At 41.4% G+C, this 26,657-nt stretch overlaps 1 protein-coding gene across 3 annotated transcripts in view; it reads left to right on the top strand.

Annotated features, from left to right (window-relative positions):
* The window catches only part of GRIK1 (glutamate ionotropic receptor kainate type subunit 1), a 968,246-nt gene that overhangs the window by 919,494 nt on the left and 22,095 nt on the right, over positions 1–26,657 (top strand). Inside the window, exon 17 of one of the 3 annotated variants that reach the window (XM_085623096.1) lies at positions 19,575–19,733. The exons of the other annotated variants lie outside the window; for them this stretch is intronic. Within the exon in view, the coding sequence (XP_085479222.1) occupies positions 19,575–19,724 (150 nt within the window). The 3' untranslated portion in view covers positions 19,725–19,733. The remainder of the gene's footprint in view (positions 1–19,574; positions 19,734–26,657) is intronic. 3 annotated transcript variants of the gene reach the window in all.

Raw genomic sequence — 26,657 nt, 5'->3', positions numbered from 1 at the left:
TTCCAAAATAAAGTTTTTTTTAAATTTAATTATTTTGTTTAAACAATTATGAAGTAGAAGTATAAATATGAGTGATAACTGCCGCTCATAACATGTTTTAACTCTTCTATAATGAAAGTAACCCATCCTAAAGCCTCATTTAGACCAAAATTAAACTTCATTGTCAAGTTCTTTGATGGATCATCATCCACAACTTAAAAAATACCTGTTTCTTCCACTGTACCTTCCGTGGCCTCACAGATCCCTTGCAAAACATAATCTCCACATCTTGGTTTAGCATATCTAGGGCCTGATGTGCAAAAACATTTTACAGTCACACAGCCTGTCATTCACAAAATCACAAGGTGTGCAACCGCAAAGTGGCATTTTAAAATGTACTAAGGCTATTTCCAATTTTGTAACAGGTTACTAAATTGCAAAATGGGGTTTGAAAGGTATAATTACCTTCCATTTAGAAGGTGCATTTTTAGGTCATTCCTTACAAATAGCAATTATTTACAGCATATATCAATGTTTTGCAACCAAAATCTAGTTAATAAACATTGAAAAATGATATGGCCCCCAATTTGGGTGGTAACGTGTTTGCAAAATGACAATGAAAAGTGTGCCCTAGGGACCCCTGCCCCTTTGTAAATGTAAAAGAATACGTTTGATGGGGAGTATGCAGTGGTCCTTGGGGACACTACAAATTCTCAAATAAAGTTTCGAAAAATGTACATTTCTTTTTAAATTGAAGAATCATGTCCTTTAAGAAAAAAAGGCACCATTTAAAATAAAAAGTTTACTTTACTTAAATGTGATCACAGACGTGGTCTGCTGACCCCAGCAGGCCACCATCCTAGTGATGGCATCCAATTATAGTGAGTCGAAATTTGCAAACTATCTCATGAATAGTGATGGGATGGGTCAGATTGCTACTCACTAAAGTTCAGGATTTTGTGAACTGGTGCATAAGTTGCTTCACAAAATTCTCTTCCAATCGCAAAAAGTCAGTGCACAGTTTAGGACTGCATTTTGCGAATGGAAGTGTAATAGATTTGGCTCCAAACTGTTTATCCCTGTGTCGTCTGGTACTGACCCCCTAAACTCACTTGCCCACCTATCTGCTCCCTAATAGAGGACTCCAGAAAAGAGGGAGCATTTTACCATGTTTTTGTATCTAAAATAACATCATTTAAAATAAATGGTCTATTCTATATCATTTTTTATTTTACTTTCCTTATGTCTAGTAATCTTTATAGGAAACAAAACCTTAACAATATAATTCCTAGTGTAGAAACAGGTGTCTGTCAGGATCCTCTAGCTCACCTTTGGTAGTTTGGAATTAGGGCTTCCGGAGAAAAAAGGTCACAAAAATGTAGGGACTATGATGTAGGAACCATAAGCTATGACAAACACAAATTTGACTGATTATTTCAAAATCCAACAAAGAAATATTCTAATTATGGTTCTCAAAAACAACTATGTAGGGGGAGAAACACATTGCATTTTGGAACTGAAAGAATTTAACACCCCAAGACTATTATTTAGAAGAGAAAAGTGTATCCTTTGTAGAATCGTCCTTAATACTTTCAGCAAAAGTATTCTTTGTCAAAAAGTAGCTGATACAAAGATGTTGAGGTCTTTAGGAGTGGTGCCCCAGAAATTAGTTCAATTTTTCCAGGTGCAGAGTCTCCCCACAACTACAGTTAAATGTTCTCAGAACAATGTCCCATTGCAAAAGGTTTCTGCAGCAATTTCTCACCACCTGATACTGGGGAAGATTCAGATGAGTTGGCTGAAGAAGTATCTAGTCTCTACTGGTCTACTGTTTCTCTTCTTTGTGGAGAAAGCTTTCTCTACCTGAAGGCACTCTCGTTCTCTCCCAGTTCAGGAGTTCTAACAGGGAAGCAAGCTCTTCTGGACAGGACCTGGACTTTTTACCCTTGTCGGTCAGCAAGTGCCAATTTCCTTTACCAATTTACCAATTTGAACACATGTCCAGTACTGTACCAAAACCCTCTCCACTGTAACGTATCAAGCAGATGGAAATTGTAAAGGAAGCATCAGGGAAGTATTCTTCTTTTCTTCTCTTTCAGGCAGCTCTTTTCTGGGAGTGAGCTTGCAGCTGGTTTTAAAGCAAAAGCATTTGTGATTGGAGACAACCCCTATGCAAATGCTGGCCATAAACCAAAGCTGACATTAGATGTAAAAGGAGGGATTATAGAGACTAAACTCATGCATATTAAACTCTGTATCTTTAAAAGAAGAAATAAATTGATGGTTCATCGAAAGCAGGGCAGTACTGGCAGTAGCGGGAACCAGGCATTTCCCCGGTGGGCTGTCAGTTTGGGGGCTGGTTTGGGGCCCCTGGGGGGCCGTTTTTGTAACAGGGGACCAGCAATATCGCCCCTTGTAACAAAATTGGTCAAAAACGGCTCGAGCAAAAGCTCAGTCGCAGCGGGGGGCCGACCGAGCTGTTTGTCAGGGCCGGTTTTGATTCCCAGTCTGGCCCTGATAGAAAGCAGTGACAACCTCTGAGTGTCAAATGTTCAGCCTTTTTCTCTTTCAACTCTGATTACCTAGTCCCCTTTACTAATCAGATCACCAGTTGGGTGCTGTTATACATTTAAAAAAAATGCACAGATGTAAACATGAAACAGCAGTACATAATGAAAATATATTTTATTGTATTCAATATTATAAAGTATTTAGTTTTCGTACAGGTGACTAGGTAAATGTGACTATGTAAGGGCAGTTGATTATTTCTTGTTTTTCCACCCTTACAATCTCTGTTCCTTCAGGAAGATTCAGAGGGGGATGGACACCTTGATTTCTGTCAATCTAAAAAAAGTGGCAGTAAAGGAAATTTGTTTTACTGCTTGTTATCAAATGCTACTGTTTGTATTCCAAAATTTGTAAGGTTTTATCCAGATTAATCTTTACAGTAACATCTTTGATGTGCACTCCATCATCATGATAAAATAATTAGAATGTAACCAGGTGAATGCTGGATCTACACATAACAAGGAGATTTTACAAATTTGGGTGGGGGATTTTAACCTTCAACTTTGGGATAATAGTAATTTTCCATGGTGTGCGCTAAAAGATGCATCAGGACTAGATATGCCCGACTTTAGGAACGTCTCGTATTGCAAGACATTAACAGAATGATAATCTCTAGAAATCTTGGTTTTTCCAGGGAGAATAGATCCTCTGATAGACCTCTTCTGACGGCATTTGAAGGAGGCGGGAAGGGTAGTAATAATAATATTGATTGTATAATTATCTCTTTGGACCTAATTCCACTGTTTATGGACTTTGATCAAATTGCCACTTGTATTAGCGATCATAACTCATTACCCATTTCTCTTGATCTAACTCTATCAGATGAAGCTGGATCTGAGGAGAATTTGACTCTGGTATATTTACAAAGAATAAAGGGGTGAGGATAAAGTGAGATAAGTTCAACGAGGAGGAATTCATACAATGGCTCATCAGAGAGAACAAACATGTAATTGAGGTTCTAACCGCACCAGAAGAAGCCCCAAAGACAATTATAGATACCTATAAATCCCTTTGTACTTCTGTCTCCAAAAAGTTTCAAACCTCCTAAACATACTCCCCTGCAAGCCAGCTTTAATATTGATTGTAGTGCTGCCCACAAACAGCTAAAGATGGCTCTTTCTCATTTTCCTAGATCTAAAGATTAAGTTATTTGTGCTAGAAGAGAATATAAAGAAATCCTAGCAAATAAGAAGGCAGAAATAAGATGTAAAGCCTGGGAAGAACTTGGGGGCATATTATCAAGGTCCGGCGTTAAAATTATTGCCGCTTTATCGGCAGAAAACTGCCGCTAAAGCGGCGATAATGGGCTTGATAATATGCCGCAGAGAATTTCCATAGAAGCCCATGTTCACACCAGAACATGGGCTTCTAAGGGAATTCACAAGGGCATATTATCAAGCCCATTATCGCCGCTTTAGCGGCACTTTTCTGCCGATAAAGTGGCGATAATTTTAACACCGGACCTTGATAATATGCCCTTAGAATCTGCAGGGACTAATAGAGATTGTACTATTTTTTGGAACCATCCTTTTTATCAGACTACCAAAAACCATCTGTGGTCTCTCACATTCCAGTTCATACCTGGGTAGATCATTTATCTTTTATGAACCTCTCTTCTTCCTTTGACTTGGTAAATCATTCTAAATTGTGGGACATCAAGGAAATAGGAATTGAACAAGCTTTAATATGTCTCCTGCATCGGATGCACTGGTATATTTTGGCAAGGATCTGCTATGGAATCAATGGCAAACTCTCCCCCTGAATTAAATCTACTTCAGGAGTCAGGCAAGGATGTGTTATGGCTCCATTGCTATTTATAATATATATAAATGGCATGGAAAAGGATGTATGCCAGTTTGGGCAGGACTTCCAACAAGTGGGACCTCAAGCAGTACCTGCCCTCTTATATGCAGAGGATGTGGTTTAAATAGCTAGAATTACAAATGGCCTCCAAGTACTCCTGGTTGCCTTTTTCACTTTCATGGAGCATCTTGGCCTTAAGACCAACTTTATGAAAATTGGGCCAAAAATGCAAAATCTGGGAAATTTAAATTAAATGGGGTCAAATTAACCAAGGTGCCAAATTTTACATATCTTGTCTTTCTTTTCATGATCAGCAAAATTTCGAATCCGTTCTCAACTCTGAGGGTAGCCAGCTTCAGAAACTTATCGAATTCATGTTCAATTTTGCACGTAAGTTGTGGCACAAACCGGCAAAGGAGACTGTCAGCATTTAAAACAGCAAATGAATAGCTATAGGTAGTTATGGGGGCAGGCGTATGGGGGTACAAAGATGCAAGATTACTACTGCAGGTAGGAAATAAATTCCTATGGAGACTGTTGGCTTTACCATGACCCTCATCAAGTGTTCTGTCTCACTCTGGAGTTGGGTTGGATTATGTGTTAGACAATATTAACGTTGGTCCCCTGCTGTTATGAATAAGGATCTGGAGTAATCCAAAAGCAGACTTTGCAAGTGAGATCTTGTCTGATTGCCTACTGCTTGATAACTTGTTAGCTATCCTGTGGTTATACTATGTGAAAAGTACTTTAAATTTGGTAGGCTACCCAGAGTTGTATGCGAACCCGGGGATGGTAGTCGCACACTCAAAACGTCTGGTTAGAGATACTTTATATCGCAGGCGGATGCAAAGCCATGTGATGGATTTTGAAAAGTCCAGAGCTTATTGTGGCCTTATCAAGCAGATATCTGGCCTTGAGTTGTATCTTCAAAACATTTTAAATAGTAATCGTCGATTTTATACCACCCGCCTGTGTTTTGATAACGTTCATTTTTTAGTGGCAGTCCCACAAGAGGCTACCTGCTTTTCTACTTTCCTTCCTACCTATGTGCAATTTATGCTCTTCTGTGGATTATACTCCTGCCACAAGAAAAGGTTTCTGGTTCCAGTTCTTCGTTTGGCCTAAATAAATAACATATGCTGGCTTTGATCTTTTTAACACAATTGAGTAATGTGGTTATTCGTATATCATTCAGAGATCCTATAAAATTCATTACAGGCAGATCACAATTCTTCATGTAACTTAAAACTTTGAATTGTTTAGTTGAGAAGGCTAGTTTATTGACATATGTATATCAGTTTAAAGTTGTAACAAAGTTTTGAGTCCATTTTTCTACATTTGGAATATCTGGCTTCTCTTCTTCATAGATCAGGGAGTTTTCAAGCATTTATATCTTCAGTTTACAAAAATTTAAGTATATTTCATACCTTATTCTGGAGATTTTAATTTTAGATTGGCCCTTGCTTTGCTACTGCTGTTTAATTTACACCAAGATGGCAAAGCCTTTTGAGACCAGTCAAAGGAACTCACATAAAACCTTATTACTGTTAGTGGCCACTGTACCAAATAAACCATTAGCATCTGTAGTAAAATGTTGGGAGCTGCTCAGATAATCATAATACTTCTTTTACAAGCAATGTTACAAGCCAGCAAAGGGGACATTCAGTGACTGGCCATCTCCCTGCATCTGTCCAAGTGGGCAAATAGGAATTGCTGAGGGAGCTTGAGCAGCCCCTCACCTGAAATGTTGGGTGATACAACATGGCTCGATTCTGCCACAGCACACACTCAGCCTCATTTTTCAGCTCTCAGTACACTGAAGGCTCTCGAGGGTCCATCCCTTGTTTTCACTGAGCGGATGCCCAATCAGCCAAAGAAATGCAGAAAAATACTAACAACCAATTTTGGAAACATCAGCCTTACAATTAGCACCTCCATACAAAAAGTTATTACAGGATAGATAGAGGATTAGGACCTACAGAATCCTGTGTAGATGGTTCAACTTTATTGTACTGAGCCTTGTCCAATAATTGAATTTGCTCGATAATGCAATACCAAGTCAAATTGATATTCTAAACTGTTCATATTTAAAGTAATAAAATGTTCAAAGATTTTTGTAACTGTTATCTCTAAGAATGTTAGCTTCTCAATAGAACTGATGATGTTCTTAAACAATTATGTTAATAATTGTTGGGGGAAATTGACATTAGGCAAGTGTTACACAGATTAATAATGTACTGTAAAATTAAGCCAAACTGTTCACCTTACTGCTTTCGAACTGGTACTCGGGGCTCAAATGATAGATTGTTAATAACATCTCTTCTGGAAAGAAAAGCGATTACAATTTGTGAGTGCCTACTTTAACTTCTTCATATTGTTGTGTCAGCCCTAATGCCCGTTGCTGTATTCCAGTGCAATGTAGAATAATACCGGAGGCATAGAGCACACTTTTGTAGCTCCTTTCTTTGGAAGAACATCACCTGGGAGCAAACATGCTGTACTAATATGAGCATGGCCACTCACATAAGGGAAATTGCTTGGTTCATCTCGTTTTCCATTATCCTCATTTTTTCATGGACCTTTAGGGTCCAATTCATAATGGGATTACTTTTACCCACCCACAGAGTTATTGGCAACACTAGTATTGGTAAATCCTGGGGAGGGGAAACCCCGTCCTGTTTTACAGGCCACCTATTATAAGGGCATGTGAGATACTTACAGTAGATAATTGTACAGTAAAGTTAAGTTTTAGGGTCTTACTACTAGTCTGGCGGTTCACGGACCACGAGACCGCTCTATTATGACCAGGGCAGTCAGGCCGCCCTGCCACCACCGCAACCGCCAGGAATTAGACATCCGTGGCGTTGGCGTAGCGGTCTTGACCACAAAATGCTTTGAGTTTCTTTGCTGCCACCCTTTTCATGGCGCTACGACTGCTATGAAAAGTGTAGCGTTGAGGAAACAAAGGTGGCCCACAACACGTGCTCCCCTGTGTGCATGCACACTAGTACCTGCACGGGATGTAAAGCAGCAGTTACTATCTGAACTTTGCCTCTAGTATCTTGCTAGTTGTCCAACTATCAGACTAACAAGAACTGTATGAATAATGCTTTATTTTCTTCATACTGTGCTCAGATCGTGAAGTGTTGCAACTTCATTTGTGTTTGTCCTTTGGCTGCAGAATTTGGTATTGAAGAAATCTTCTCTGAATGTAATCAATACTTTTAGAACCATACTGAGAAATACTTATGACATAGCCAGTTCCTTTGTCTGAATACGTTTTAGTGAAAATTGATTTTTCCAGGTGCAGCGTTAGTGCTTCAGATAAGCAGTAACTCTCACCAAATTAGAGTGTTGTGCTGTCAATTAGTAACCACGGCTCCCTCGGAACTGGATGTTTCTCAAAAGAGGCATTTCGAAAGACCTATGTTCAACATCTGGTGCCTCAGGAGAGGAGAAGCCTGATAGATGAGTGAGCATAATGGAGCAACTTTTTGAAACATGCAGATTTCAGCCACAGTCTTCATTTGCAAATCAAGGGCAATGTCTAATTTGTAAAAGACTGACTGCCGCTGCCCAAAGGTCTGCTCAGAAGCCTGCGCCTGGTGCTATTAAATGTCAGTTTGCCGAATACCAAGGCTGTGTAGTCTTGAATGCATTTGATGCCTTTTTAATCCAGTACCAGACACTCCCTGCACCTATAGCTCACTCTTGCAGGTTCCTGCTTTTTACCTTTGTTAGACTTGTTCCATCGCTCTCTTCCTCCGTCTTTCCACTGTGCATGTTTTTCATTCTCTTTATCTTGGTAAATGTTTGATGCAGAAAGATAAGTGCCAGTCCCAAGAAATGAGTGCAAGTGGGTCTCACCAGCAACACCAGCTCAAATTAAGAACTGACCTAGGGGCAAACAAAGGTGCTATCAACAGTCGCCCTTGACCTTTTTTGGCTGTGTGCGACTCTCCTGCTCCTGCCAGCTCCTCAAGACCAGGGCTGCAATCCCAGTTCCCACTGCCCCCAGTTTGAGTCCGCTGGTGGAAGTCCGCTGGCCTTGGCATTCCTGCTGCTGGGTGCCTGCATAGCCTGCTATATGAATTTATTTTACTTGCTTTACTTTTTCACTTGTTTTACTTCTTTTACTGGGGTTTTACTTGCCAAATTTTATTTATCCACTGGGCTTGTTCTGCATTAGGCACTCTTTTGGGGGATTCCAATTAGGCTGTAGCCTTCTTGTTTCCAGCCTACTCTTGCCGTTTTCTTCCCGCCCCTGATGCACTTCCTGGTCCCCTCTCCCACCTCCCCAGCAGCCCCCCACCTCCCAGGGCTACTGATGTAGGCCACTGTGTTGCCGCACCTCTGGCACACCGAAGGTCACGCCTGGACCGTGCCCTGCACTAGGACCCCTGCTCCTCCCACCATACCCCGATACACTGCAGAGGAGCTCCTAGCCCGGTACGCTGTAAAAACAACTGCTTCCCGGCCTCCCCAAGATCAACCTGGGCCCTTCACTTGCTGTCTTGCCTGCCACGTGGCACACTGATCCCACTGAGAAGACTAGGAACAACCCGGCACAGCTCCAATGCATCCTGCTCAACATCTGCTCCATCTGCAAACATGCCACGGTGATCTGGGACACCATCACCACCCTCTCCCTGGACCTCACCTTCATCACTGAAGCATGGCTCACACCCTCCTCGAACCCTGACATAGCCACCGCCATGCTCGATGGCTACAAAATGATACACCGTGACTGCCCCCGCAAACTCTGCAGGGGCATCGCCATCACATTAAATAAAATCATTTGATGCACCATCACCAGCAATGACCTAACACCTCAACTTCCAACTACAAACCAATGCTAAGACCAGATAAGTGGCACCCTCACATACAGACCTCCGAGACCCCAACCACCCTTCTGTGACGCCATCTCCAACCTCACCCCCCCCCCCCCCCCGATTGGCGACCTCAGTTTCCATGTCAATGACCCCAACAAGGCCAATTCAACTGCGCTTTTTGAGAACTTCAACAACATCCGCCTCACCTAACTGGTCACCGAACCCACACGCAAAGCTGGACACACTTTGAATGACAACATTACCACCAGGACAGAATCAAATTCACCCAAGTCACATAGATCACCTGGATAGACCACACCATTGTCCATTTTAATATTACTGAAGTACATCACCTCACTGCCAAGCTCCACAGCACCTCCCACCACATCTAGGGCAGGGTAACCAAGTAGCTATGGACACAAACCCTTAGCACCACACAACCTGAAAGTGCAACGGACCTTAACCAGGCCATCCAGAACTTCCCCCACCAACCTCAGCACTGAGACTGCACTGATCGCCGCCACAGACGACCAATCCGAACTCTTCTCAATCTTGGAGAAACTGTGGCTCTGATCCTCCTTCATTCAACACCATCTCTTACCACACGCTCATCGATAGACTCTGCAACTTTGGCATACAGCAGAACTCCCTCAAATGGATCGCTTTCTTCCTCTCAGGATGCACACAGAGCCACTGTGCATGCTACAGTGCACAGCACACAGCTAATATGGGGATCCTTTAGTGTTTGTATCTAAACACAAATTTTTACTGAAGACAATGCTTCCGGTACAAATTCTATGCTAGACAGTGCACACTCACATTTGTACCATGGTGCGAAACTATGTATCGGCCAAGGCAGCCTGTTTGTGAGCCAAGGAAGGGAAAGACAGCAGTAGCAGGCAGACTTAGCAAACATGTGTCTGCTCTGTGTTTTTCACCATGCAGTGTTGCAATGCATGAAAAAGTAGGGAGTCTGGTCTTTGGTTCTCTAAAACTAATAGATTAGCCTTGCATGACATACTGCATCATGCACAATGCAGTCTTATCAAAGTAGCAGCTCACTTAAAAGGATTACATTAATTTAGCAAAAAGACGAAAAATTATGATATATTATGCATAGGGGACCAATTGAATTCAACAAATGAGCACATTCTTGTCCTAGGCTATAGGTTTGCAGATCCTAATGCTTTAGATTTTCTGCAAACCGAAACAAAGTGGCAACAAACCATCGGTGGATGGTTGATGACAGCAATATGTTTCTAGACTCTGATTTTGTCAGATCTGATGGTGGTCCTTGAAACTTTTAGTCATGTTGTATTCCTAAAATGCTTTTAACCAGTAGGTACCTGTGACCTGGGTTTGGACTGGGTATGTGTGTGTTTTTTTAATAGGATTGGAAATGTAAGCAGTCTGTCATACTACCTTTGCTTGAGTGAGAATCCAAATCTTCGTTGTTTTCTAGAGCTCTGTCTTTTCACCAGTTATATCTAATGCCTTTCCGAAGAGGAGAGTGGTGGGGTGGTTTGATACAGCCAGTTGCTTTTCATTTCAATATGAATGGTTATGGCATTCAAGCCTGCCTCAGATTAGAAAAGCAACTTGGCATTGTAGCCTCTGTCTGGATGAATATGAATTGTATGAAGTTCAGTCTTTTGGAAGGGAGATGGTTCAATCAATCAATCAATCAGTCAGTTAATTTGTAAAGCGCACTACATACCCGCATTGGTTTCAAGGCGCTGAGGGGGGTGGGTGCTGCTGCTACTGGTCGAAAAGCCAGGTCTTGAGTTGTCTCCTGAAGGTCAGCAGGTCTTCGGTTTGTCGTAGGTTGAGGGGGAGGGTGTTCCAGGTCTTGGCGTCGCGGTGGGAGAAGGACCTGCCTCCGGAGGTGGTTCTGCGGATGCGCGGGACCGTGGCCAGGGCGAGGTCAGCGGAGTGGAGTTTCCTGTTGGGTACGTAGAAGGAGAGTCAACTGTTGAGGTAGGCTGGGCCGGTTTTGTGGAGTACCTTGTGTGCGTGGATCAGGAGTTTGAAGGAGATTCTTTTGTTGACGGGGAGCCACTGCAGGTTCCTCAGGTGGGGGGGTGATGTGGTCGCGGCGCGGGACATCGAGGATCAGGTGTGCAGAGGCGTTCTGGATTCTTTGCAGTCTGTTGATGAGCTTGGTCGGGGCTCCGGCGTAGAGGGCATTTCCGTAGTCGAGTCTGCTGCTGACTAGAGCCTGTGTGACTGTTTTCCTCGTGTCTGTCGCGATCCATCTGTAGATCTTGCGGAGCATGCGGAGGGTGTTGAAGCAGGTAGAGGAGACTGCGTTGACTTGTTTGGTCATGGTGAGTTTCGAGTCGAGGATGACTCCCAGGTTGCGTGCGTGGTCGGTAGGAGCCGGGGGTGTCCCCAGTTATGCGGGCCACCAGGAGTCATCCCATGCTGAGGGGTTGGGCCCGAGGATGAGGATCTCCGTCTTGTCTGAGTTCAGCTTAAGTTGGCTTTCCTCCATCCAGTCGGCAACAGCCTTCATTCCCTGGTGGAAGTTGGATTTGGCGGTGAGGGGGTCCTTGGTGAGGGAGAGGATCAGTTGCTTGTCGTCGGCGTAGGAGACTATGTTGAGGTTGTGCTGTCGGGCGATGCGTGCGAGTGGTGCCATGTAGACGTTGAACAGCGTCAGGCTGAGGGAGGATCCCTGAGGGACGCCGCAGATGATCTCGGAGGCCTCGGACCGGAACGGGGGGAGGTGGACTCTCTGAGTTCTGCTGGAGAGGAAGGAGGTGGTCCAGTCCAGGGCCCTGTCTCGGATCCCTGTGTCGTGGAGGTGCGTGCATATGTGTGCAGTGGCAGACGGTGTCGAAGGCGGCGGAGAGGTCCAGGAGGATGAGGGCCGCTGTCTCGCCATTGTCAAGTAGGATACTGATGTCGTCTGTGGCGGCGATGAGGGCGGTTTCGGTGCTGTGGTTGCTGCGGAATCCTGATTGGGAGGGGTCAAGGATGCTGTTGTCTTCGAGGTGACGGGTGAGCTGGATGTTGGCTATCTTCTTGATGACCTTTGCTGGGAATGGAAGCAGGGAGATGGGCCGGAAGTTCTTGAGGTCGCTCGGATCCGCCTTGGATTTCTTCAGTAGGGCGTTGATCTCGGCGTGCTTTCAGCTCTCAGGGAAGGTAGCGGTCTCGAAGGAGAGGTTGATGACGACGCGCAGGTGGGGTGCGACTGAGCTGCCGGCTTTGTTGAAGATGTGGTGTGGAAGAGGGTCAGACGGGGAGCCAGAGTGGATTGTGCCCATGGTCTTGATTGTTTCCTCGATGCTCACGTTGGCCCAGGTAGTCAGGGAGTCGTGGTTGATGGGGTGCGGGGGATCCGGCGTGGCTCGGCCTGTGGGGGTCGTCCGGGGGTTGAAGCTGTCATGAATGTCGGTAATCTTGCGGTGAAAGAAGGAGGCGAGGGAGTCACACAGGGCTTGCCATGGTGGAATGTCGTTGGCGCTGAAGCTGGGGTTGGAGAGTTCCTTCACAATGTTGAAGAGCTCCTTGCTGTTGTGTGCGTTGTTGTCGAGGCGGTCTTTGAAGGAGGTCCTTTTGGCGGTCCGGATGAGGTGGTGGTGGTTGCGGATGGCGTTTTTATGGGCAGCACGGTTCTCCGGCATCTTTTCGCTGTGCCAATTGTTCTCCAAAATCCGGCAGGTGCGTTTTGATGCTAGGAGTTCCGGGGTGAACAAGCTGGCTCTCTTGCTGGTGTCTCTGCTGGTTGGCTTTTTCAGCTGGGCTAATGTGTTGGTGCAGTCGTCCATCCAATTTATGAGGATGCGTGCACCATCTTCGGGGTTGGTGGGGTTGGTCGGTGGGTTGAGTGCGAGGTTTGTCTGTAGTTGTTCTTCACTGACTTTGCCCCAGCAGCGGCGGGGGACCTGTAGGGTGCAGTGGTGTGTGAGGGGTTTTCGGAAGGTGAAGTGGATGCAGTGGTGGTCTGTCCAGGTGAGTTCGGAGGCGTGGCTGAAGGCGCCATGGGGGCTTGAGGAGAAGATGGCATCAAGCGTGTGACCTGCGATGTGGGTCGTGTTGTGACGAGCTGTTTTAGTCCGAGGGTGTCGATCAGGGTGGAGGAGTTGCTGTCGTTGTTGTTGTCCAGGTGATAGTTTAGATCTCCGAGGAGGATGTAGTCGGTGGAGATCAGCGCGTGCGTGCTGATGAAGTCGGCGATGGAGTCGCAGAATTGTGGTCGGGGTCCGGGCGGTCTGTAGACGAGGGTGCCTCTTAGGGTGGTCTTATGGACCTGGAAGTGCATGTGTTCGGCGGTGTTGAGAGTGTCTTTGGTGTTTGTTGAGACCCTGATGGTCTTCTTGTGGACGATGGCGATTCCTCCTCCAGCTCCGTTGGTGCGGTCTCTGTGGGTGATCTTGTACCCTTCGGGGATGGCTATGGCGATGTCTGGGGAGGAGGCTTTGTTCATCCAGGAGATAGTTAATTGTCTTTTTTGACAACACAGCTTTTTTCTTTGTTAATATACACTGGGGCCTTCCTTTGCCACCCTAACCCAAGTTTGGCATTTGAGGGTGAGTCGGCATTCACCATTGTCCTCTGATACTCAGATAAGTGTAGTCACAAAATGTTGTTTTTCAAGTATAGTATCTACCCCAACTGCTGAAATGCATCCTTTTTCATCAACAGGCTACCTTCATGACCACCTTTACCAAACTTGAGGTAAATTACTGATAACCTGGGTTTAAAAAGGTTTGGTATTGCCAATAATTCATTGTCTTCTGTGAAAACATTCACAGATATTTGGTATTTCAGAAAAATATAAGGGTGTGACTATCATGTGTAGTTGTTTTGTGATCTTCTGTGAGCATTCAACTCACTGAGGCATCCTATTGACTTTTTAGGGTAGTTGATTAAATGAAAGGTGGGATTGTCTTGAACATATTTATCAAGCCACACTCTCCTGTGGCTGACGTGATCATTTTATATACCTCCTGTCTGTAATTTTAACTTTTAGGTGATGTGTATTGTCACTCCAAGAAAGTAGAGGAAGGGCAGAGCTAGAACTAAGCGCCCAATTTACACGTTGAAATTAAATATACTCCTTTTGCATTGGTGACAGAGTATGCTTACCAGCAACATAACGGTCCTCCTGCTCAATTTACATATGGCCGGACCTTCAGTTAAATCATAACGGAGACTACTCCATCCTCCCCATATTTAAACCTCTAGGACAGCCCCGCAGAATAAGGGCCATTGGAGGCAGACCTCTAATTCTGCCATCCTAATTCAGATGGGTGAAATCAAAGGTCAGTTTTTACTGCCCGTCGCCGCCAGGAAAACCATGGTGGTAAAAGGCAGTGAAAACTGCTAAATGCCCCCTTCGCTATGCGGAAGACTTCCATGGTGGGGGGAGTATTTTAATTTTTCTTTTCAAAATAAAATTTGGAAAACAGTTTTGTCCAGCACTCCATCTACCAAACTGCAAAAAGCATTGACTGGAGCAGCCGTGTCAGCGGTTCCTGGCAATGCTTGAGGAAATGACTGCCTCCTTGATGGTTCCCTTTGTCAGGGCGATGGAGTAATTTACTCTGTCGCCTTGGCGGAGAAATGGGCTGTCTGCCAGATTATAAACCTGGCCCTAAGTGATGTTTGGGGCCTGGTTCCTTGATGTCTGCTCCATCTATATTGCACCATCTTGCAGGCTTTTACTGATATTGTCTAATTAATCTCCTGGGTCTGTCCAAGTAGGTTGAGTTGACTGAGTTAGTGATTCAACAGCATGATAATGAGATATTGCACATAGTGGTTGATTGGGCAAAAGGTAGGACAGCAATAAGGGAATGCACATGTCTCTTGTTGAGATGATAGATTCCACCCTCATCTCACTCTCTGTTCATGTTCAGAGATGAAGAGCTGGGAATATTTGAGGGTGAAAGAGATGACCGTAGCCTCTTTTTAAAAGGAGGAACATGGTGCAGGCAACCATACTGAACATCACAGGTTTAGTAGTATTAGTATAGTGACTGAGCTGTTATCTGCAGTGAACTGCGTTACATCTCTTGACAAGTTTGACAGATTACATGCCATGGTGAGTGTTGAGGTAGAGACCCTAAATTTAGTATTTCCAAGATAGAGTAGGTTTCAATGTTGTTTATCAGTTGTTTAGGAGCCACTTTCTTTCGGATCTTACTGGCACATGCATCAACAAAGACTTTTGCGATTCCTTAATTGCGATTTTTAAGGAATCGCAATTAAGGAATTGCAAAAGCCTATGCATGTAGGAATCGCTATAATAATAGCGATTCCTACAAATTCCTTAATTGCGACTCGCAAATTGCGAGTCGCAATTAAGGAATGCCGTCCCATTAATTCCTAGGGGCCTTCAGGCCCATAGGAATGAATTGGAGATTGCATGAGCAAATTGCGAGTACCAGTAGGTACTCGCAAATTGCTCATGCAATTTCAAGGGTGCAAGGGTGTCAAAATGACACCCTATTGCACCCCTGAAATTGATCTGTGCACATATGTTGCACACACATATGCTCTAAGGGCATGTGTGTGCGCAACATGAAACTTAGAAAAATGCACAAAAGTGCATTTTTCAAAGTTTTTGCAAATTACCATGAAGTTCAACTTCATGGTAATTTGCTCCCCCTATTAGCGAAATCGCTAATTTTTTAACTTTAATGCATTGCATTTAAGGAATCTCAATTTGGGATTCCTTAAATGCAATCTCAATTTAAGGAATCGCTATTTAGAGATTCCTTAAATTGCGATTTTTGCATTTGGGATGATGCATCCCAAATGCAAAAATACCGGTCGCAAAGGGGCAGATTCTGCTAATCTGCCCGTTTGCGACTAGTTTTCTCGTTGATGCATGTGGCCCTTAGAGTTTTGAAGGAGCCATCTATGGGGTGTTAGTATAGTTCCAATGGATCCACTTTTGAGGAAGAGCTGATATGGAGGAGTTTATCCACATGTGGCACTTTTCTTACAATAGCAGTTAGTGGTGTTATGGATTTGCTTGTATGAAATAGTTTGCATCAGTGAATTATGCAGAACACTGGCTGACATAGATCCTTCAAAGCACATGACTACTAAATAGGCAGGAGGAGCACAGAACGTTTATCTAGCTGTGTGCCCTTTTGACACAAATGCATGGATTGGACGTTTTTTTCAGGGATATGTGCAGGAGGACAGAGAACATCCCTAGTCAATGGTGTGGTGATACTCAAACTCCATCTATTTACCATTTTGTGAAGCATGCTCAAATTGTTATAGCACCTGGTGAAATTACGAAGTTTAGAAAACAAAAAATAGCAGACGTAAATATAAGAATTATAGCAGTTCAATTAAATGAAATTTAACTAGAGACATTACAAAAACATAAACATCACATTTATAAGATTTCTAAAGACTTCACATGACATTGCAATGCTGGGATATGACTTTTGCCCTTCTACAACTGTTTTGTATGGTAGGCACAAAGAAAAACCAATGCACCATCCCACTTATATAAACTTCACAGTTCCACAGATTACAGTGAGAATAAACGGTCTAAAGTTATGTATTATTTCCACATATTTTTTTACTTTTAACATTTTACTACATGAAAAGGATCTATGTGCAAAGTGCATCAAACGAAAGAAGACATTTCTGCTAACATGGCAATAGTTGCTTATATCACACTGTATTCTGGGACCTCAGGAGTAATAAGTCAACTTTGAATACTGGCATCTGTATTAGTCCTTGCATGAAGAAAGTTTTCCCTCAAAGACATGGCGGTGTACTGAATGCAAGGACTGATTGTGACTTCTGGGATTTTTCAAGGGCTGATTGTGTACTAAACTCTTTCAGTTTTACAGTACTATTAAACATATAGTTGCTAAAAGGAGCAGTGTAAAATCCACCACATTCTCTTACAATAGCGATGCACGAGCCACCCTCGGTGCCACGCCACATGCATCTCTGGGACACCACCAACTAGAACCGTCATATTGACTCTTAGCACACCCCTCTGTTATATTCTTGTCACTTTGTGTGCCTGCTTTATGGACACAGAAAGGGCAAATAACTGTGCATACATTTAATAATCAGAAAATTTAATGTATCCAAAACCCTAGTAGTAACATCAATCTAACCTGTGTAGTGTGTAAATGAGTATAATGTGGAGGTTGGCGTATACTTGTGGCACAAACTCGCAATTCAAAGCTATTTTTGTAGTCTACAGGAGACCCATATAGTCTGCTCGCATCACTTTATATATCATCTACTGCTTGTGCTGTGTTCAACTTCAGGAGAGAGCTGCAATTCTGTATACATAATTGTAAATTTAAATTAGCTTATTTCTTATTAGTCTGCATTCTATACATAGATTACACAGCTCATGAAAGTATTACATCACAGCCAGAAGTTCTATTAGATTTTATTATTCTCCTTCTGGTGAGTTTTAAGACTGTATTAAGTACATTCTTCAAACAATCCTGTTGCCTGAGAATGTAATCTAATTTCTACTGTGATTTGATACGGTCGTATACAAAGGCACATATTTCATTTTAAGGTTTGGAGACTTCAACACATTACTTGATGAAACATCACTCTTAAGAAGTCTGTATGGAGTTATCAGCATCCAGATCTCCAAACAAAGGTTTACCATCTTCAAAGGAGATGGGAGATGCTAGGAATGAGGTCAGATGTTGGATTCCATTCTGGAGACTCAGTATGACTTACAGACACCCCCATTCACAAATGTTTCTATTTTATTAGACAGCCGGCTCTGGCTGCACTGTAGGGGAAATGGGTCGTGAAAGGGCATTAATATGTATTCCCACCAATCTAATGAATATACCAGCTAAACCTGTTTTAGTCATAGGCATCAAAGAAAGACTACCTGAGTTTATAGATGACAAAGAAAGAGTTTACAAATCCAAGTAACTCGTAAAATAGTTTGCTGAATTAAACACTCATTGGTGACATCTTAGGGACCCTTTGTAACGGTCCAGTAGTCCACTCAACTCCAGTGAAATTACCGGGCACAGACGTTGGTGACTGTGGAAGGAGTGGAATTACTCCAGACACGTTTTTATGGACTAACATCAGGGAATGAATGTTTCTGCACTGATTCCCACCTGATTTTTCCTGGTATTTCACCTGTATACTTTGCCTACTTTCAGCAGGCGAAGCGTCTGGATGAAAAGCACCAGCCCCGAAGGGTGCTAGCAGTCCCATCAGGTCCACCAGCCACATATAATGAGGGCCATTATTACAGCCTGCAGACCAAGACCTTATCAAACCCAATCTTCCTTCCTCTCATGGTTGGTAAATTCAGTCCCAATAAATTATGTAATAGTAAAATCCGTTGGTAATAGCTTTTAGAAACATCAAATCTGGCTATGAGGAACTTTATGGAAAACACAGCGCATTATATAAGCTAATTCTTCCATTCCCTCCACACATTAACTGGTTAAAGGTAACCCCATCCACAGAAACAAGAGAACTTCTGCTCTGTGGTCAGGAATGCGGGGTGGGAAAAACATACAGATTAGCTGTAAAAACAGTAACTCAGAGATGCACTTCCGATGAAATATCTCTTCCAAACCTTTGTCAATCTTCAGTGGAAAATGGTCGAGGCTTTTTCTACTTCCGGTCGAGGCCACAGCCGAGACTGTAAGTAGTCAAAGAAGCCGCATTCCCTGAAAGCTTAAAACCATCACAAATTAGATGTCGCATGGAGTGCTTCTAAGCATTGAAAATCCACCTTTGATGGACTATTTCTTTTATATTCTAAATTATGCATAATCAGGTGGTATATAAATCTGACAAGTCAATCTGTCACAATAGTATATACATTCCTTGTATTCTCCTTCCTAGAATTCTATAGTCTGCTTGTAAGAGCCTTGTCATTTTCATTGGTAAGTAAGCAACAACCCTGTGACTCCTATTCAAAGTCGAAGGTTTGGGCTAGAAGGCAAACTATTCAGAATGGATTGACAATGTGAGCGTGCATCAGAACAAAGACTGCATGTACATGCGCCGATAAGCCTAGCAGAAGATGTGTATGGCTTCGTTCAGTTCCTACAAATAAGTGCCTGCCTGTCATTCTGATACAATTCAATTCCACCAACCTTTTCTGCGAGTGCATGTAGACAGATTCCAAAAAGCTACGAATTCTGATTCAGATGACTAGAATGCGGTCATTAAAGTCACCGGGTAGGTACAATATCTTATTGTTTGTTAATCAAGCTTTCATTCACATGCATTTTCAATAAGCCTGAATTTATTTGACACTTAATTTCTCATAAATCTGTTTCTGTATTTTAAGCAGTTTTAAACGTACGTGTTTTGCTTGTTGTTTCTTTCTTCTTTTTCAACATTTCTCCTATTCATTTCTGCATGTTTCTTTATTTCATTTCTTCTGCATGCAAGGCCTTTTGTTTCTTTTATGGGATGCAGTGTAAGCCAACTCACCCAACCAACTCCGTCTCTGGAACAACCTTATCCACGGAGTTAGACTGTGGCAAACTAATCCGAGAGGAGCGGGGGATTCGAACACAGCCCTCAATTCACACCGTGTAGGCAAACAAGGTGTGTTCGAAAGGAATCTCTTTGTGGGTTCACAAAGAGGGATTCTGGAAAGTCATCTGTGTTGTTCCCGACGTTTTTTGAAATAGGAGTAATCGTGTTCCTGTTCCCTTTTATGTCGTCTTGCTATCAAGCCTGTTTTGTACTTGTTGGTTATACGTTTTGTTTCCCATAAAAACAAAAAATAACTATATAAAATGTTGCTTTTCACGTTTGTGAACTAGTTTTAATATATCATACATCATTGACAGCTTGTCTGCATTAGAAGTATTTCTGGGAACGGATGCAGTATTTAATTGTGATAACTGATTACAAATAATTTCAAAATGGTACCAATCTAAATTAAGAGACTGTAATGTTTTAAGGAAATACCGCGAGGTAGGCACTATTACAAAAAATATCTAACGGAATATTTAAAAGGAAATAGCAGAGCACGGAGCTGCGGCAAATTGTGCAGCGCCAGGCTCCGCCATTTCCAAAATGCAGGGATGCACCATATTTACAACAGTACGGCGCACCCCTGTGTTTTCCCTGCACCGGAGCTAAAATTAGCTGCCTAGCACCAACACAGACACCCTTGTGTTGCAGGGAATGATTGTTTGTGTGCAGGAAGGTGTCCCTTCCTGAAAATCAATCATAAACAATCAATAATGCCTATTTGCGACTTCTATTTTTGCTGCATTCTGCAGCACACGTAGAAGTAGAAAATCACCACTATTTAATGATTGCTTATGTGCAGGAAGGGACACCTTCCTGCACATAAACAATCATTAATGGTGTTTTGCTTTTGTCGATGTGTGCTGCAGAATGCAGCACACGTAGAAAAAGCAAAAATGAGGAGAAATAAATATATTTCTCCTCATTGTGCCATTCTAACGCCTGCTATCTATTGCATGGTGTTAGTTTTTGGTGCTGCCTCACATTTAACATCCTTGCACATCTGGGGCAGCGTAAAAAAGCATTGGGTGTTGCGGTGAAACACCCACAGAAAAACGTATTGCACGCATCTTTCACGCAGATACCTGCGTGAAAGGATACCATATTTACAAAGCAGTGTTAAGTCACAAAAAAATGTGGCTTAACGTCACTTTGCAAATATGGTGCAGGGCATTGTGCCATCATAACGACCGTAAAAGTGACGTTTTGGTGGCACAATCCCCTTGTAAATATGCTCCGTAGTTCTTAAGATATTTCACTTTTGGTCTTCATGTTTTTTACTGACACACTCACGTCGATCCTTGCCCATATATAGTAAAGACTCGGCTAGCCTTTTTGTTGTTGTCCTCAATGCTATTATTTTAGTTAGCCCTGTGTTTACCTTCATATGCACTTGCGATTACCTATTTGAAAAAGTGTGTTGATGGTGTTACCATAACTGTTTTTTCGAAAAACTGCACCTTTTAATTTAGTTATGCTGACCATCAACCTTGCAGATAGTCATGTGGTCTTTTCTCTATAAGGTCTGGAGTTAATAAAGGTTCCATATTAAAAAAAAATGTTCTTGTATTCTTATACCTATTGTTGAAGTAACCTTTCAACTTTAATGGAATTTAGAATTTAGAATTTTAGAAAGAAAAAAATGAAGAAATAATTCTAGCAATGTTTGGAATGTTTAACTATCACAGATTCCCATGTATACTCGTATGCTTAACCATCTGGGGATACAGAAAAGTTCAGATGAACATTTTCGCATGTGGATTGTGGTGTGAAACTGCCTTCGCACTTTTTAAACTTTTTAATTTTGTTCTTCACAGGAAGAAAACATTTTTTTCCATTGAAGAAACCCTTTCAAGGCACCAACATCAGTTTAACCTTTCCTTTGGTAGGAAAAGAATTCCAGCAAACCTATGTTTTTGTGGTAGTGCGACAGCTTTCGTGGAGGAACCCCTCTGAAAAGGCTAAAAAAAAAAACACGAATATACGATGATTCGTCAAAGCTTTTACATCAATTCCACATCATTTTTTCCCAAATTTGAAAGGAACCTCAGATTTTATCACTTAACTTAAGCTGCTGTCTGCAAGCTTCATGCAGCTCGATCAAAAGGTCCCAAAGTCATTACAAATTTAGCACCTTTTGACCTCCACCCTAACCTTGTCCCTGATAGGAATACAAAAACAAAACTTTTCAATATAACAGAGAACTTAATCATATAATGTGCATATTTTTGTCCCAAATTACCGATCTGAAATGTACAGTTTTTCCTAGGCAAAAAGGGTGTCTTTTAAGCCCTATTACATGCAATGAATATCCCTTATGCCACCCGTGTCTATACAAAAAAAATGTCCTCATAATTTGCATATTCATCTCAAATCGGCTTATTCAAGTGTTGGAAAAATGAAGCTGTTCAACACCAATCACATCTCTCAAGTTTTGAATCACACTGTCATGATATCACTATTTTCTAACCTTATTGGACCCCTACTGAATGCATTTTCACCAAACCACAAAAGGATTTTGGAATGGACCATGCCCCTGCAACTTATTCAAGTTTTATAAAAATCTGTCCAGCAGTTTTTGCTCTAGGTGAAACAGTATTCTAATATGAAGAATAGCATGGATATGTGTTCCTAAAATGCTACATTTGTAACTATTTGCTTAGTAGTTGTTGTTTCTTTTTAAGTTCAGACAAGCAGAAGGCATGGTGCAGTAGTATTAATACTAATACCAATAATAATATTAATAATAATAAATAATTTATATATTTAGAATAGTTTTTTTTTCCTGCTACCTGCTTAAAAATAACCATAAAAATATATAATGTGAAAAATGCATTATAGGTAATGTTTGTAATAAGGTCCAATATTTATTTTTCATATTTCTGGTTAAAATCTTCATGTTAGCAATATATGGCCAAGTACATTGTTTCACTTAGAGAGAGATGGCGAAAACAGTCAGTGTTCCTAGGGTAAAAATGAGACTGGAGAAGTGGATTCTGATAGTGTGGATTGATGCATCCCTATTTAGATGAGTGGCCTAGCCCACAAATAAACATACCGATAAATTGTGTCAAAACTGTGTCCTAAACATTGGTACAAAAAGAAAAAAGTCCATAACACCTGGGAAGAAATAAAACAATGTATTACTTCTGCAATAAATAGATCTGCAGCTACACGGAGCTAAAGAAAGGTATGCAGACAATATATTGATCTACACACCCAAATATTACTTTAGATAAGAAGGTGCACTACAGGATGCAGAAAAGGAGGGGAAAGAGGGCAAAGAAATTGGTTTGTGATAGAAGTTGAGGTCTATCATAGAGAGATGCAATATGAGGTGGAAAGGCAGATAAAAGGATAGGGGGTTTAGTGTCTCACCCTAAACGAAAGAAAACCAAAGGGCAATTTATTTCAAATGGAGACTTGTCGGATTGTATGACAATGACATGTGAAGGATACATTTTTCTAAAATGGATTCTTTAGTTTCATTTTGTCAGACATGTATTTGTTAATTTTGTTTTTCATCTATACAACTCAGACCAGAATAGAGTTTTGGGTGGATTATTAATCTCATATAATTTTAATATAGTAGTAAATAATATGTATTTCCAGTGCGGGAGGGCTGTAGTAAGAGATTTCAGAAGAGCGTCAAATAGATGGGAAGGAAGAGAATTATAAATAAAGAAAGCTTCATGTCTTATTAGTCATAAAGGTCTTTAATGAAATTTCTTTACTTCCACAAGAGCAATGTTACATATCAAATAGCGCCCTGGTTCAATGAAAAAAGGTTCAGGAGAAGAGCAAAAATAAATAAATGTGCTATCTGCTAATCACAGATACAACCACTAGGTACATCAGATATTGAAAAACCCTTTGGACTCAAAATTGACCAGGCAGAACACAATATCACACATTTGATTGAAACAATCTTGCTAGTGGCCAGGGGTGCCGGAAGCCTTAGTCATTTCTCTGAAAGAAAATAGCCCTCCAAGCAGTTGCTGTTTGCTGAGGTTGGACAATTGAAACTAGTTGTTCATGAAAGGCTTATCACCTGCTGCCACTCACATTGGTTTAGAATATGGATATTCCTGGTTCCAGAGGAGGTGCAAACCCTACCTGACAATGGCTCCAGCTTTACTATGAAATGATTCCCTACAAGCTCTTACATTGGACTTGGATTCTTGAATGTATTTTTCAAGTTACAAATTTGTGATGATGGTTATTCATTCATAGAGACTATTATGAGAAAAAGCTTGTGCGTATTCTAAGTGCAGGTCAGATTTTCACAAAGGCCTCTTGCTTGTATTTCAGAAAGACATTTACAAAACATCTCTAACAAGAACTATCACCCAACTCTCAAAACTGAGGTTAAGGAACAGCAGTGAAGGGGTTGCAGGAGGTCAGATTTGTTTGCAAAAGTAAAGTCAGAAAGCAGAGTTACCTCTAAGCAAATGACAGTAAGTAGAATTGAAGACCGTAGGAAACTGAATTTATAGGCTGTCAGAGACAAAGAGAGAGGCCACTGCCTTGATGTGAGATATGGCTGAAAACCCACAAAGCACAGATAATTACTGCTTGGTGAACAGTTTTATGCTCACTTTTGATAACTTGGCACATGCAGCAATGACTTCTCCAGGTAAGAAATTAGGAAGTTAGAATTAAATTAGCATTTCAAAAACCCTTCATGACAAATTATCGACTAAATGATTAGTTAGAAAGATGACAATTTAAAGATTAAGATAACATCAAAATTAAGACAATATAAGTGTGCATCAGAAACTATTTCAGAAATTAAAACTGTCCCCTAGGAAACAACGGGAACTCAAAATCAATGTAATCAACTGGGATATGGTATGCAGTCACATATATGCTGTTGGTTCATATTGATAAAATGTCCCGGAACACTGTAGCTGAGTCGCAACCGATAACATTGGAAAGCTACTAGTACATCCCATTTAAAAGATTTTTTATCCCAATTTGAAATCTTTTTGGTGGTCAAAAACCTTCCGCACGGCAAGGTTTGAAGCTATTATTGAACAGGGTCCCAAAAGCTTAGATAAAAGCTTTTAGCTATGCCACAGCAGCCTTGAACCTCGTAGTCAGAGGCTGTAAGTGGAACAAACCTAGAAAATATAATCTTGAAGCTTATTTCTTTTTAGTCAGTCTTGACACCTTTCCTAGTACACTGATGATAAAATATTTTCAAGTCTAAACTTTTCGAAAAGATCTTTTAACTTCTTCCCTGGTCTTCCAAAAGTCTCCAAATTTGAGACAAATCGTTTTAGGGACCAGGGTATGGGCTCAGTTTGAGGAAAGGCTCCTCACAAATCCCAAGTCAAGTCCACAGCAAAATGTCCAGTTTAACTGATAGATGGGTTTTCTTCACATTACCTCCAACTCCCTAAGCTAGAGGCTGTCTTCCTTAGCCCTTAAAGTAGTTTCCCAGTGCCAAACATTCATTGCAGTCCTAGCCACGGTCTGTATCATGCAAATGCTAATTTATTCAGCAGTTAACAGAAAACTCGGCTTGTCCTCTTCTCTTCCAATCTGCTTTCTACGTGAGAGATTCCTTGCAGACATTCTTAAAAGAGTAAGCTTTGCTCATAATTGGGGTCAACACTAAGCAAACAACACCATTTTTCTTGGAGTATTTCTGCCTACAGTTAAAACTGTTCTTGTTGCAAAAACTTGCTTTGCAGTATTTTGCAGGTTTCTTTGTACCATTGTGAACCAAAATGGCAAACCCATGCTTCCCTAAAACCTTCTTTTATTTGCTCTCCCAAAATTGATCACAAAGACAGTCCACTCCTGCCTCCAAAGCATCAAAGAAAATTCCTACCAATTCACGTCTACTCCATTTTCCACCTTGCACCTGGAAAGGCTTTGCTATGGCTAGAAAAGCCTTCCAAATAAAGGGCGCAAGCTTCATAGCCCATTATGACTAGAATACATAGCATGGTGTGAAACTCTGCCTCCATTCAGCCCACTGCATTGCAAGCCTTTGAAACTCAGCACCTAACTACAGTACTTCAGAGATAATAAGGTGTGGAATGGAACAATTAGGTGCACGCCACTAGGGGCTCTTCTGTGGGAACAGGCTTAAGACTTTTGCTAAAAGTAAGTTCAGAGAGGCAAAATCGCAATTTGTAAAACCTTTATCAGCTGTGTAGATAATACAAATCCAAAGTTTCTGTTGATGATGCCATACTTATTAATCTCCATGTTGCAAATTTTGAGTTTGTAGTGTTTTTTTGACAAAGGCTAGGCCAAGCAGTACACTTTTTTTGTGTTCAAAATATTTTATTCATTTTCCAATCAATATAAGGCAATACAAAAAATAATACTGAAAACAGTAAGGTTACAGGTTACGTTTATATATAACATAAACCTGATGCAGTGTTATATTAATGTACTTTAAAATGAAAATTGATCATATATATGAAAATGGAAATAAAAACAAGAAGTAAACAGGAGCTATTACATTTATAAGTTACAACCTAAGTTAATATAAGAATAACCCCCATATAATCATCAAACGGGTTCCAAAACACTTGAAAAAGTATTACCGGAAGACCCAGTAATATATAAGGGGGCACATTGTCTTGTGAAGGTAATCCAAGATCACCAGGTATCAAATGATAATATAGATCTATCTTAACAATTGGATGTAATTGGTTTAGTAGCAGAGCAGAAGATAAAAGACAGTCAAATAACTTATTATGGGAGTCAGACAACTTATAAGTTAAAGCCTGACACTTGCAAACAATCAACTTAAGAGAAGTATTTTTGTAACAATATTCCATACACCAATCCAGAAATGTTAAATAACAAGACATTTGAATAATACATGTTTTAGAGGACCATCAGCAAGATTAATAAACCAACATAATGGATTATCCAAAGTTTGGCTTTGAACATTTTACAAGTAGACCATAAACCATTAAATAAAATAAAAGTATTTGATATAAAGCAACAGAAAGCCAACCAGAA

Source organism: Triturus cristatus, chromosome 8, assembly GCF_964204655.1.
Source record: "Triturus cristatus chromosome 8, aTriCri1.1, whole genome shotgun sequence".
NCBI lineage: Eukaryota > Metazoa > Chordata > Amphibia > Caudata > Salamandridae > Triturus > Triturus cristatus.
Note: the sequence above shows the minus strand (reverse complement) of the source record. Positions and strands in the feature narration are given on the sequence as shown.